Source organism: Uloborus diversus, chromosome 2, assembly GCF_026930045.1.
Source record: "Uloborus diversus isolate 005 chromosome 2, Udiv.v.3.1, whole genome shotgun sequence".
Taxonomy (NCBI): domain Eukaryota; kingdom Metazoa; phylum Arthropoda; class Arachnida; order Araneae; family Uloboridae; genus Uloborus; species Uloborus diversus.
The window spans coordinates 74427745-74442257 of NC_072732.1; the positions used below are offsets into that span (position 1 = coordinate 74427745).

Consider the following 14513-nt stretch of genomic DNA (forward strand, 5'->3'; position numbering starts at 1 on the left):
TTAAAGTTTTCTTGGCAAGTTGTTGTACAATGTTGCTAAGTACAGTACTTTCTGACCATTTGGTTTGGAAAACCTGAGGCACCGATCCGATTACATGGTTTAACTACTACGAAAAATATGCGTTTTTCGTGAACCTAGTGAAAGAAACCCGATTTCTTCCAGTACTACTTTACTTTAAAATATATCACTGGATCTAAAATCGTTGCTTTCAAGAAATTAAGGCTTCGCTCTTTCTCTACGTTTTATCTATTCTCAATTGATGTATCACAGTAGGAAATTTCATTACAAAAAGCAGAGCTGGCTTTCTTATTGTCCTTTGGCAACGGGTTAAATATTTAAGTTCTCGCTCAACAATAGGTTAAAATAAATATTAATCATTTGGGCGATATAACCATCCAATGTTTAAATTGATTAATTAATTAACAAAAACGTTTCCGATTCGATCCATCGCGCTTCGAAACCATGCTTGCCACAACTTGATTACACACAAAAAATTTGATCAAAATTGGTCCAGCCGTTTAAAAGCCTTATGGTGACAAACGTCCGCACAGAAGATTTTTATATATTAAGATAGCTTACGCATCAGAATACCACATAGCATACTTTTCATCCCACTATGGGGGAAAACCCGGGGGGGGGGGGGGCAATAAAACACAATTTTCATACAATTTCTTTAATATGGGGGTGAAAAATTTCTTGCATGTATTAATATTATAGGCCCATAGACAGCTCCGGTTTTTCTGCTGAGGATAGCATCTGTTTCAAATTTCCAAGTAGAATAAAAAACGAGTTATAAGCTTTTAACTTCATGTTCCAAGGCCTACCTCAACCCAATTCAGTATTTAGTGCATCACCTGAACTCCATGACGATAGCTACAATTGTTGTAGTGTTGCATATTCTGGCTTTTCATCCAATTGTTCAAGGCTTTTCTTTGTACTTCAATAGCCATACAGAGAAGATATATTTTTAAACAAGTGAAGTTTTATTTCATATTTTCAAAATTCCTCAAATTTGTGTATGATTTAATGTCTTTTTTCGTTTCTAAAAGAATATTATTTTGTTCTTCATACTTATTGCCCTTTTACTTTTATGTGTAAGGAAGAAGCTCTATTTTTATTAAGGTCAAAGCGATGTGTTTTGAGTTCTTTCAGTTAAAACAGAAAACGAATAAAGTTTCTGCTTAATTAATTACTGACCCAGGCAATGCCGAGTATTTTTGCTAGTGCATTTATAAAGGCTTTTAAAGTTCAAAATTCATTTAAATGTTTTTTTGAATGTTGTCTGTTGTGAAGAACAAAATAAATAATGTCTAATATTGCGAATGTATTAAATTGATCATTTTACTTAAAACTATTCAAAATTTTAAAAGGAACCCAAAAGTGGGCTGAATTATGGGTTAAAAAAAACCATAAGGTCAAATCTCGTCAACCCTGCTCAAAAGTGCTTCTCGTTTTTTCTCGAGTCAATTTAGGCACTTAGTGGTTTCTGAATATACATGGGGAAGATGTCTTAGGGGATACTGTTTTTTACATGTTACCTTTTATTGCAGAAAATTACATTTATTTTATTTATTGTTTATGAACTCATTTAGCAGTTTCTAGCTCTGGGCATATTCTATTTAATTTTAGTTAAAAAAATGTTATTGGTCAAAAATAATTCAAATTAAAAGTGATCAATATAAATTTTAAAAAATTACGATTACTGTCCGTAATCGGTTCACCCACAGCACGGGCGCCCATATGGGGGGGGGGGGGGGACAAGGGGTCTCAAGCCTCCCCTTGACCCTTTGAAATTAGAACTCCCTTGCTTTTAGTACTTTTTTCTTTGCAAAAATGTAGAAACATTTCTCCAGCAATTAATGAATAAGTTATTAAAAATGTCAAATTTTAATAACTCTAATCTGTATTGAAATCGGTTTCTATGGAGGAAAATATCCTGCTAAAGAAATGAGGGAAATATCTGAGTCACCTCACTAAAAATTTGCATATGGGCGCCATTGACCCATAGTCCAAAACTCTACTATTCCATGCATTTGTAGTCATTTCAGTTTTTTCTGTTTACACATTGACAGTCCATTAATATAAATTATTGTACCGTTATAAAACATATGAAATGCAAGCATACATTTGGAAAAACTTGTTTTATTTAAAAATATGTCTGCACATGATTGATCTAGTTTTTTTTTTTAAATCAAAAATGAGACTTCAAATTTCCCCACTATGAAGAGAACATAACAAAACTTGCACAGTTCCCAATACAAATATGCATGAAGAGAAAACTTTATAACACACAGATGAAAAAACAAAAACAAATGTAAGATTTGGAAATAATTGATTACAAAAATAAAGGATTTGTAAGCAAAAAGTTTTTAACAAATAAACAGCTTAGAAACAAAACACTAATCTTCTTCAATCACGGGCACCGGAAAGGTTGATGTGCTAGCTTCACAAGCCTCTGAATCTGTTATTTCTTCAATCTGAAAAGAAAAAGAATAATAAAATGAATGAAAATAATACTATTCAAATATTATGAGTAAAAAATTATTTTAGGTAAGTAAAAAAGACCAGATAAAAAGCTGAATGCCTGTTTACAGGGTTGATTCAGGCGTAATTTGGGTTCGCATTGAGGCCCCCATCACAAATTCTGTGCCATTAGAGTGACCATTTCACAACATTTCATATTTCAAAATTAAACCTCTCACAAAATTTCAATTGCAAAAAGTTTCATTTATCACTTTTAAATTCTAATAATTTGTCTGAAAGCAAAACATCAGTAAAAAACCCTCCAGATTCCAAGTCATTTCCAGGAAAGTCCTTTATGCCAAAGGAATTTCAGATTAGATTTGTGACAGCTAAACATGCTGCATACAATACAGTAGGGTTTTTCTCCAAATGTAGTACTGAAAATAAAAACCAGTCTTCATAAGTTACACAATTATTTTTTTATGTTACCAAATTGAAATTAAAATTTCTACATTCACATGATGTTTTGTTTTTTTCAGTATGTATAGAGTATAACCTTGATTTAACAATTGTCAAGGGACTGGAAAAAGTTATCCAAAACCAAGGATATCGTTATATTGAGGAGCATAGACACTTAATACAGACAAATTCAGACTAGTGAACTGTATTATAAAATTGAGGAAATCCTTAAATTGGGTATCGTTAAATCAAAGTTATACTGTAATATTGTGTGTTCCTATTTAACTTGCAAGACCTCTATTTTTGCAACCGTTAGTCCTAGATGTATACTTCCAATTGCAAATTCAGATGCAAAGTTAAGATATTTAAAGTTTGTATTTTTTGACATTTTATTTCTGTTTCAAAGTTTTTATATGGGTCCTAAATCCCTTAATGTATTTGAGGAAATTATCTCCATTGAAAAATAATTCCAACACAAAAAGCTTGACTTTAGTATTAAACTATTCACAGATATGAAACACTGTGTTTTGCGACTTACACCAGTTTACACTGACTGTCAATAGCATCTTTGGGAGGAGGGGGGGGAGGGGGAGGGGCAGTAAGCAACTAACAAGGGCTTAAAGTTATACATGTGCACAGTGCATGCTTTTTCAAACATTACAAGCATTAGTAGGGTGCTTTCTGGTGTCATGGCATAACATTTGCATTATTTCTGAATAGCAATTGAAAAAAATATATTTTTTCTTTGACAACCTGTCATTTTTCTCAAAGGGCATGTTCCAATCTCATCTTGTGCATGGTCTCTTAAAACTTTGATTTTGAATGTCTTTTTGAGTTTTGAAAGCACTAAAGTCAAGTTTTTTGCATTAGTAATATTTTTCAATCGAGATCTTTTCCCTAAACATAAGCATAGCTGCCAACATTTCAACTTTAAAAAAATCTTACAATGTACATGGTGGCTATATTTCTATGCTTTTTGAGTAGTATTAAAATTTAAAGTATTATAATATTTTCAAATCCTTACCTTTACTTGATTTGTGCTTTTGTAAGAAGAAAAAAATAAATTAAAAAATAAGTAAATAAATAAACTTTTATTTCTTTGAACTTAAAAATGTAAAAAGTTGCCGACTTCGCAGCTTTCAAAAATTGCCCATCAAATACTTGTTCAAAATAATAGTTTTTCTGTAAGTTTTAGTTTAAAATGCTCTCTATGCTGGTATCCGATACAGAAATGCGCAGTTCTCGTACAAATCTGCCATAAAATCGTGTAATCATACAAAACGTCCGAAAATTTTACAATGTACAGCTAAATTGTACAAGTTGGCAGCCATGCATAAGTTAGGGACTAAGAGCACGAATTAAAAAGTTAAATTTCGTATTTTTTGACTCTTGTTTTTTTTTTTTTGCTTCAGACTTTGATATCTGAACTCTGCATTTGATTTTGAACATTTTTGGATTGGAAGTATGCTTCTTGGATTAACGGTTGTGAAAATAAGAGGTTTTGCAGTTTAAACAGGAACACAGTGTAAAGTGTATATTATACAAAACATAAGAATGTGATATGATGTTTTCATGCTTTTAATTTCTGTTTTCGCATATGTATTAACTAATTGAATTATACAATTTCTAGCAAACATTTTTTTAAAACAAATGTGACACACAAAACAATACACAGAACATGCGTAATACTTGAATGATTTTGCTTTACAGAGGTCTAAAATTGTCATTTTTTCACTTTGTAAGAGGCTGTAAACTATACAGGTTAGAAAAATGAAATAAGTCACTTTTTCTCAATTGTGATTCTCAGGGATTAGTTTTTGCAGAAGTTCATTTTGTGCATTTGTCCCCTAAAGAGTTAGCAACCATTGAAATTAATAACAATTTAGCATTTGACCTAGAATTTTGGTCAGTTGTGAGTATTTTTATTATTAAGTTACAGCTATATAACTTAGAATGTGATGCTATTATCTTGTGAACTTCCAAAACCAAAATGTAAAGATCTAAAAATCCCACCTTTGACTACAAAAAGGACTGTTGATGATCTCTATTAAAATCAAAGGTATACAGTAGAGGAAAAAAATGGCTTTGAACATCATTTAGGTGTGGCTTTAAGGTTTATGAGCATCAAAAGAAATTAAAATAGTTGAACAGCATTATTCTTAAAATACTCCATAAAATTTACGGATTGACTCAGATTCACGATGATTTTTAGCAAATTCCAACTATACATTGATTTTCCATTTCTAAAATTAATAAATTTTCTTCCTCATGCACTGCTTTTGTTTCCTTCTCTCCTAATTAGGGGGAGCTTTACATAGAAACAAATTAGACAAACAGGAGGCAGAAAGATGGAGAACAGAAATCAGGAAGTTCAGTTAAATCTTCTAATTTTATGGGTTACTCAGGGGTGATAGTAGATTCAAGTAACATTTTTCAGAAACTATGAAGAAGCTCTGCATTTCCTCTATAAATTGTATTTACTTATTTTGCTTATTAAGCTTCACAAAAGGAGGCAATTTGTTTTAAAAAATAAAAATGGTGCAATCTGGTGCAAATTTTCCACCAAAGCAGGTTGTAAACTAATATCATTAGCTTCTTGAGCAAATAGAAGAACACCACCCATCTGAATTTTTTGAAAATTAAATTTAAAAAGAAAAGCGATTTTTCAAGCATTTTTATACATGGCCTGATTGTCATGGAATAATCTGAGGCCTGCTGTTGCTTATGTATCAGCAACTAGACCATTTAGAGACTTCAGGACTACATTAAATGATTTGCTTAATCTTAAGGTATGACTTAAAGCTAAAAAAAATTTGATTCTAAAATAAAATTATTACTTCGGTTAAGATGGAAAACAGCAAATTTTATGCAATTAACCCATTAAATGTTTAAATACAAAACCAATGTTACAAATTTTGTTGCCTTACAAAAGCAATATCAATAGTAATCATAATAAATTTTTGAATCAAGGGTTCGCTGGAGCAAGCATGAAATTTATCCACTATCATTACTTTATCAGGATTTTTATCCTCATCTATGCCAATAATCAAAAACTGGGCTAAGTAAAGACATATATTAGGATCTTTATCACAAGTAATATGTATGTTATGAAATATGAATTAGTTTTGCAAACCTTTTGTATTTAAATGGTTCTAATTCAATTAGCACACAAGCAAATCCTAGAGGGGATCAATTTTTAATGCCAAATGCTTAAAATTTTAGAAATGTATATAGTTTTTTTCTTTTTAGTATGAAGCATTTATATGAAAAAAAGAGGAGAAATTTTGTGATGATAACATTATTCTATTTATGAAATACATTTACACTAAAAAGAATAAAATAACATTTGGGGCGGAGGGGTGGGGGCCACCACATCTTTTTCATCAAAACAATTTAAACTTTAGAGATTTATCCAAGGATTTCCTTGAACCTCTTTCTTTCTTTTTCCATTGAAGGAGGCATTCTAAAATTGCTCTCTGGAACTTCAATTTTGAAATAATTTCAGGGGAATCTTTTAAAATTCCCTTTCTTCCCCTAACACTACCTGAGTTGTTTTTCAAAACATCCTGGGGGAAGACCTTCTAACATCAATAAAGATCATTTGAAATTCCTTTTTTGGATCTTTAATCCCCAAAAAGTTTCAGGAAGGAGGGTCAAGCCCCATTCCATTCCAGAATGTCATCAAGATGGCATGATTTTAATTCAGAAAAATTACCTGTGCAGGGTCCCTCAAAGGAGGGGAGCTCGCCACCCTCCTTGATCAACAATCTAAAGCATTTTATTATCAAAAGTCAAACTTATAAAAAGAATAACTATTACCGTTACAGAATGCCCCGAAAGTAATTTCTTTTTATCACGGCATAAAGGCTGGTGAACTGCACGATGTTTAATCCTACAGTCTTCAGTACAATAGTATGTATTCCAGCAGCAATAGATTTTTCCAACCTCTAGGCATCTTTTACACTGGAAACAAATAAAAAAATCCTTTTAAAACCCAACCTGTACACAGAATAAAATTATATACTATTTACTATATTTCTAAATTTTGGCTAAAATATTTAAAAGTGAGGACAACTAATCGTTAATTTTGAATGTGCTAAATTTGGATTTTATTATTCAAAAAAACTTTTGTGACTTTTGAATGTTCAACCAAACTATGGAAAAGCACAACAAAAACTCCTAGCTTAAGAATAAAGCATTTCAATCTTTATTGCCTGTTAAACATGTCTTCCTTTTTATTTACTTGCAGGGTTCGCCAAACCGGGCCACGGCCATTCTCCCTTCGTTTTGGGCCAGGATTGGCTGACGAACTGTCACTATTTATGTGGGAAGAGCTAGCTCTTCTTTTTTTTTGGGCCAGGATTGGCTGACAAACTGTTTCAGTCAATCCTAGCCCAAAACGAAGGGAGAGCTAGCTTGTCCCACATAAATAGTGATGACACTTCGAAATCTGCATCAGTAGCTAGGAAGTTGCTTCCCTGGAAGCTTTGACCACGTAAACACTGAAGATGATCGCCGCAGATGGCGTCGAAACCTTTGGGGAAACAACACTCAGAACACGGCACAACAGCGCGGAATCTCACAATATTATTAATAATAATTGTTAATTTTGATGCTGTTTTAATTATTATTTTTAACTTCTCGAGTCAATGAATTAAAAAATAACTTCTTCATGTTTACTGCTTATGCTGCCTCTTTATAACTTAGTCATAGGTTGTGAGAACAAACTGCAAAAAATACATTACAGTAGAACCTCGATTATCTGAAGTAATTGGGACCGAACCTACTTCGGATAATCGAAAACTTCAGATATTCGAGAATTCATCTATAATCATCTAGTTTAATATGTAGAGTCGTCGTTCAACTGTTATGGCTATATTTTTACTGTTAAAGAAATTAAAATTATAAATGAAAATTAATTTATTTCTGGAACAAAATTTACAATGGTTTAAATGGAAGTTTCATCTGGTGCAATTTCGCCGTCCTTTGCCGTGCAGCTCTATCCCGAAGTTTTCTTAAAATCATGAGTTCAGAGGAATCATTGTTCCTGTTGTTCCAACCAAGCAAGACCTTTTGCAAAACTCTCAAATGCATCATTGTTACTTATCTTATTTGTTCCAGAATCATTCTCATCTTCATCATCATCATCTTCTTTTGGAGAATTCCGGACTTCTGCTATTAAGTCCTCATCATTGAGCAACTGGAAGCCTGTATCTTCCATGTCACAATTCAACCAATCTGTAATTTCTCTATCACCACAATTTTCAAAGCCTTTCATTGTGCTGAAAACGCTTGAAAACTCAGTAACAATATCTTTCGCAATGTCAGTAGCATTTTCATCTGTGCCACTTGAAAAATTCGGCAAAAGTTTTCTCCAACTTCGTCTTAGTGTCGATTGCGGCAAAGATTCCCACGCGTCACTAATCATATAAATGCAGTCTTTGATGTTAATAGTTTTCCAAAACTCAACTATTGAAACTGCACCAGATTCAGAATCTCCTTCAAAAAGTAATTTTCTGATAAACTGCTTTCGGTAACGTCGTTTTAAAGATTCTAAGACTCCCTGATCCATAGGCTGCAGCAGAGATGTTGTATTGGGGGGCAAAAATAAACACCGGATGTTACCAGATTTTAAAGAGTTATGTTCCGGATGAGCTGGACAGTTGTCGAATAACAGAAGCGCTCCATTCAAATGTTTTTTTTCTTGCCAAGATTTCACTGCAGGCACGAAAATATCAAAAAACCACTTGGAAAACAAATTGGAATCCATCCAAGCATTTTTTTGATTTAAATAGTGTACAGGAAGAGCAGATCTGTTTACATTCTTAAAACATCTCGGATTCTTACTTTTCCCAACAACAGCTAGTTCAAGCTTGTGGGAACCCAATGCGTTGGAGCAGGCTAAAACAGTGACCCTATCTTTAATTCGTTTCCTTCCGGGAGCAGAAGTTTCATTTATCGCAGCTAAAGTTTTTTCAGGAAGGGCCTTCCAATACAGTCCGGTTTCATCGCAGTTGTAAATTTGATCTGGGGATAAATTCTCATCTCTTATCAAATCTTCAATCTTTGCAACAAATGAATCAACTGCTGCGACATTTCCAGACAATTTTTCCCCCTCGATATTGAGTTGCCTTATACCATGGCGAATTTTGAATTTCTCTAACCAGCCACTACTGGCTTTGAAGTCATCAGAACCACCAAGCTTCCAGTTGAGAATCAAAGCTTTTTCTTGAATCATTGGTCCAGATAGGGGTATTCCTTCACATCTTTTCTGCACAAACCATTTGTACAAAGTCGCATCTAAATCTGTATGATCGGCTAATTTCATCGTTTTTCGGAATTTGGCACCTTTCGTGATATCAAACTCAGCAAAACACTTTTTAATTTTTTCCGAGTTTCTTTTCATTTCGCTCACGGTTGACACACCAACGTGAAACTCTTTCGCAAGTTTTGTAACAGCTTCACCAAATTCTAGTCTCGTTACAATATCATATTTTTCCTGTATGGTTAATACGATTCTTTTTCTCTTAATGGAAGCCATCATAAAGAAGAAAACATGAGTTTCAAAAATAAGAAAAACAATGCGTTAGTTCTATCAGATCCCCCGGCAGGTCAAAACTACCAACTTCACTGATAGCACTCAAGAAAATTCTGATCGAAAATGTAGGAGCAGAAAAAGATAACCCACAGATTAGCACGAAATTTCCGGGAAATTTCGAATTCTGGCCAGCTGCCCAGCCCAACGCGACAGAGAACAGCAAACGGGTTTTCCTTCTTTTCCCTTTTCCTGGAATAGGTTCACAAAGGATAAGTGACACAGAGTGACCTCCTCCTTTTCAAATTCTGCTGCGAAGAAAACTTCTCTGCTCTTGAGATTACAAAAGAGGTGATTCTTTGCACTTGCTTACAATCAGACGGTGCAAAAACATTTGATTGTTCTGGGCCTCGGCAGTATGACCTTCCAAATTTCGAAATGACATGTGTTTTTGTTTAGAACAGGAACGCTTGAAAGTAGGGGAGAGTATACTCATACCAAGAATTGAGCTAGTGAGAAGGAATTCCAAACTATTTATCTGCACTCGTAGTTTGGAAAAAACGGCTGACATGCAAAAGAAATGTGGGGAGAAAAATTTAAAAATGGATGTTCGTTTAGAGAAAATTTTAGATCATAATAGGGAAAAAAAAAGAGAATTGAAACCGACTTCGGTTAACGGAGAGTTTCGGTTAATAGAGGTTCGGATAAGAGAGGTTCTACTGTACTACATATTGTATTTTAGGATCATAAATAGCCTTTTTTTCACAATGCTACTCACACAACTTGTGTCTGAGGAGAGATAAATATTTCTTTCCTATTTGGTCCTGTTTAAGAAAAAAATTTTTGATAACATTTCATATAATAATTAAACGGTTTTCAAATTCATATATTTTTTTACTTTAATTTTGACATTGTTACAGTATATGTAAATAAAAATACTTGCATGATTTAAAATTATATTTTGCTCAATCAAAAGTAAAATTATAAGAGCAGCAGTCTGACACAATGATTAAATAGAGATTGAGATTAAAATTACACTTGAATAATCCCAGGTTTTAACATCAAAAATTAAAAAAGTCCAGGTGGGCTGGGCATTTTTAAAAAACTCCAGGTTTTTTAAACCTGTAGTGCTTTTATGCATGATTTCATGTTTTGCATATTTATACACATTACACATATCTTTTTACATACACAACAGCACAGAGTGACAAGTTGCCCGATTGTTATTTTATGATGCCTAGACAAGCTTGTAGCACTTAACAGAGAAATGTTGTCCAAAATTAGAAAATAAAAAAAAAAGTTCTGTACATCAACCTGATTGTAAAATTTTTTCACTTTGAAGCACTTAACATGTATTTACTAATAAGAGAACAACATTTTTTTTTTTTTGACAATTTAAAATTGTATGCAATTCCAATTTTTTAACTTCTACATCAGCATAGATTTTTAATTACCAAACCCTTTCACTTCAAAACACAGCTGCCAAATCACATGGTTTATCTTACTTTTATTTCTTCCTAATATATTTGGAGACAAAAGGTAAAGATTTTCTGCATTCAATTAAATATAATATTTTTCACATCTGAAAATTCCATATTGTTTTATTTCATACAGTAAACATTTCTGAAATTAAAAAAAGAAATTGAAAATAAAACTTTGAATTTAATTGCACACTTTTTGAAAGAGCACAGAATAAGTTGTCACTAAATGACAATCAACATGTGTATATTATTGTGCAATTTAAATAAACACTTATGAATCTGTTTACTTAATCTGTTACTTTTCCAAGTCTAAAACTTTAAAGTATAAAATTGAGATGCAGATTTACCTAATCCATTTTTCACAAATTTGACATTTTTATGTTTGTATTTGTAATTCATACCCAGAATTTAAAGCTTTGTCTTAAAATTTCGATACATTCAAATAAAAAAACCATTAAACGTATATAATATACAAAGTACTTACTTTCTAAAAAAAGTTTTTGTGTTTAAAAGGTAATGATTTGAGCATATTAGACGTACACAAACAATATGTAAAAATCTTTATTTTTCAAGTTCAAATTTTTTTTTTTTTAGAAAGTTCATATCATATTATCATACACAATACATTTGCTCTTTGTTATCAAGGGCAAATATATGCACAAAAATGTCACACCTGTGCAAATGGATTGAGCAAGGTTTTTTATTAAATAAGAACTATTTTCAGATGATCTTTGTCCTTCGTTAACATTAGGAAATATTAATTACTTCATGAAAAATAGTTAAAATCGTTGTTGAAATAAAATATCACGAAATTTTAATGATCTTTGTTGCATCAATTTAGAAAGATATTCATTCTGGATTAAGAAAGATTCTCTCCTTGGCGAGCACTTGTTGGCCAACTCTCCACTCTTTGTTCACCCGCTCATTTCTAACAATACGAATAATACACACAGGGACGCCCTCTGATCTCTCCCCCCCCCCTTTCTCTTTCCTTGACAACACTCACTGCCATCTCGAGTACAAGCACTGGCCATCACTTCAGGCACACACACGGAAAGCCCCAATTTTTCGCAAAAATCTAGTTCCTCCTACAAAACTGATAGCGATATCTGTCCAGAGGGATCCCCACGTGATCACAAACAATTGGTTTCAGAGAAAAAAAAATTCTAGACTGCTATATGATGAATACGAAGGAATGAAACTTGTTACAGAAAGTTTATAGTCCATATAGAATCATTTATTAGCATAAAAGTGAGAAAAAAGCCGAGCGATTAATAAAATAGACATTAATTTCACGTATCCTAACTTATTCGAGTTTTTGACGCCATCTATTAGCACTTTAAGCAACTATAAGATTAGTTGACAGAAATCAAGTAAGTTTCAGAACAGGTGAGCATTAAAAATTTTTTTAATGATATTTACAAAATATTTCAATGCAATGCGTCTACACTGTTTCCATGGTTCAGGAAAAAAAATCTCAAATCTCTGTGTTTAGCTGATTTCTCATGAATGGAGTGTAAGAGAAATATTTCATATTTGACAAAAAGTACTTTTTAATATCATTTTGTGATAAATGTAGGTAACTCAGCACCAATTTACTTCATGCACGTATTTCTCTACACATTCATCTGATGTAGTAAACAGTTTCATTGCAATCCGGAGATTAGATTTTTTTTGTCGCTGTTTCCAAAGAGTCAAGTTTAGCATGGTTTTCTACTGGAACAGCCTTAACACATGCTAAAGAAATGTAAACATCAGCAGCAATGCTATTGCTGCGAAGCATTGGATCAAGTTTGCTCCAAAATGGTGGATGTATTGGCTCCTCCACTATAGGGGCCTTATTGAAATATAATTCGATTTCTTAATGGTAATTTTTCGAAAAACAGGCACAAAGCGAAATGTTATTTTTCGCCGGTTTAAAAGAAAATGAACTGCCTTACTTTCATAGTTTTATGAAGTATGAAAAACACAACGAGCAAGCTCCATTGAGAAATATTATTCATACTAAATTACCATGGTTCCACTTTTCGTCAATAGCCGACACGATAAGCTTTAAAATGATGGGTAAACCATGGAATTTGATAAAGAAATAAGGAAGTAATTGTGTGGGGGTAACCGAAAATACATTACAGAAATAATATTATTAGATTGATTGATATGACAATTAATAAAGCTGTTGGATATGATGATACAGGGTTCAAAAACAAATACTAGAGTCTCTAATGGATCAATTGTATTGTTTGAAAATGCTTTTAAACAGCATGCACTAGTGATTTGCATGTTTTATTTAAGCGAATTGCCTCTCAGGACAGCTGTGACAACCAGCTCAACCAAAAACTTGGGTTTGTGGCTGAGAAAGAGGAGTACAATTGTGGTGTTCAACTTCCTCTCTAAAAATAAATCATCAAGATAAATAAAAACGAAATCAAAAGTTGTTTTGAGTAACATTTTTCAAATTCACTGTTTAACAAAATAAACTGCTGTATTTGTAACATTTTTTATCCAAATGCTATTGGTTGAACTTTTTTTTTTTGTTACTAGGAAAATTTTTCTGACATCATGACCTCCCCCCCCTCCCTCCAAAAAAAGAGACTAATAAACTAATTTAAAATTGAGATAGGATTTATTTGCATGTTTTCTAGAAGTTTACTGATGACCTGGAAAAAGGTAAAACTGTCAATCAAAGGAAATGATAGTTATGGATATTCAATAGAGTAATAAGGTTTCTTAATTGGGTTTGGGGAGATGTTTATAGTTAATGACAAAGATGATTTTTTTTTTAACATTAGGTGCCTTTCTAAAATTTACATTTTAGAAGTTTAAAATAAACATTTTGTCTATAGTCACATAAAATGTTTACTCTATTACTTATTTATAGATTTATTTATTTAAACCCTAACAATCACCACTACTCTGTTTTGTAATAAACTAGTGTTAAATATTACATTGAAATATCAGTGTAATATTTAACATGTATCCTGCCATATATGAATATATAACAGGACATTGTTAATAAACATCGTTAAGTCTAAAACTCCACTTTGAGACACTCGCGATTTAAACTTTCAAATTGCATTGAAAAATAGCAAAAATCATACACCCCTAATTCTTACAGTAAGTTCATTCGTGAAACTTTAAAATTGTATACAGTGAACTTTCTCTATTCTGAACACTCATGGGACCGAACAAAAGTGTCCAGATTATGGGAGTGTTCATTATAGAGGAAGACTGAAGAATGCATATACAGTCGACTCCTGCTAGAAAGCGATCCGACTTACGTGAAATAGCTATGACCCGAGTTTTTCAGGATCAACGAATTTTAGAGCTAAAGTGAATTTTTCGCTCTCAACACGAAAATATTTGGAAAGGAATCGTGATGCTAAGTTTCGGCATTGTTATTGACTACTAAACATTAATTTGTGAATGTACTTTCATCCTTTCAGTATCACTGACTGCGCAAGTTCCCACACACCACACTATAAACATAGCATTGTTAGTGCATATGTATCACCACTCCTTATTTTTCATTTATTTGTTCTAATTATGAAAGGTGATGAAATATTGTGGCACCTAGG

At 32.6% G+C, this 14513-nt stretch overlaps 1 protein-coding gene across 1 annotated transcript in view; it reads right to left on the reverse strand.

The window, feature by feature from the left end:
- Positions 1–2135: 2135 nt before the first annotated feature.
- The window catches only part of LOC129216368 (uncharacterized), a 100147-nt gene continuing 87769 nt past the window's right edge, over positions 2136–14513 (reverse strand). The window contains exons 18-19 of the mRNA XM_054850582.1: positions 6742–6885; positions 2136–2477 (exon numbers count right to left, since the gene is read on the reverse strand). Of these exons, the coding sequence (XP_054706557.1) occupies positions 2400–2477; positions 6742–6885 (222 nt within the window). The 3' untranslated portion in view covers positions 2136–2399. The remainder of the gene's footprint in view (positions 2478–6741; positions 6886–14513) is intronic.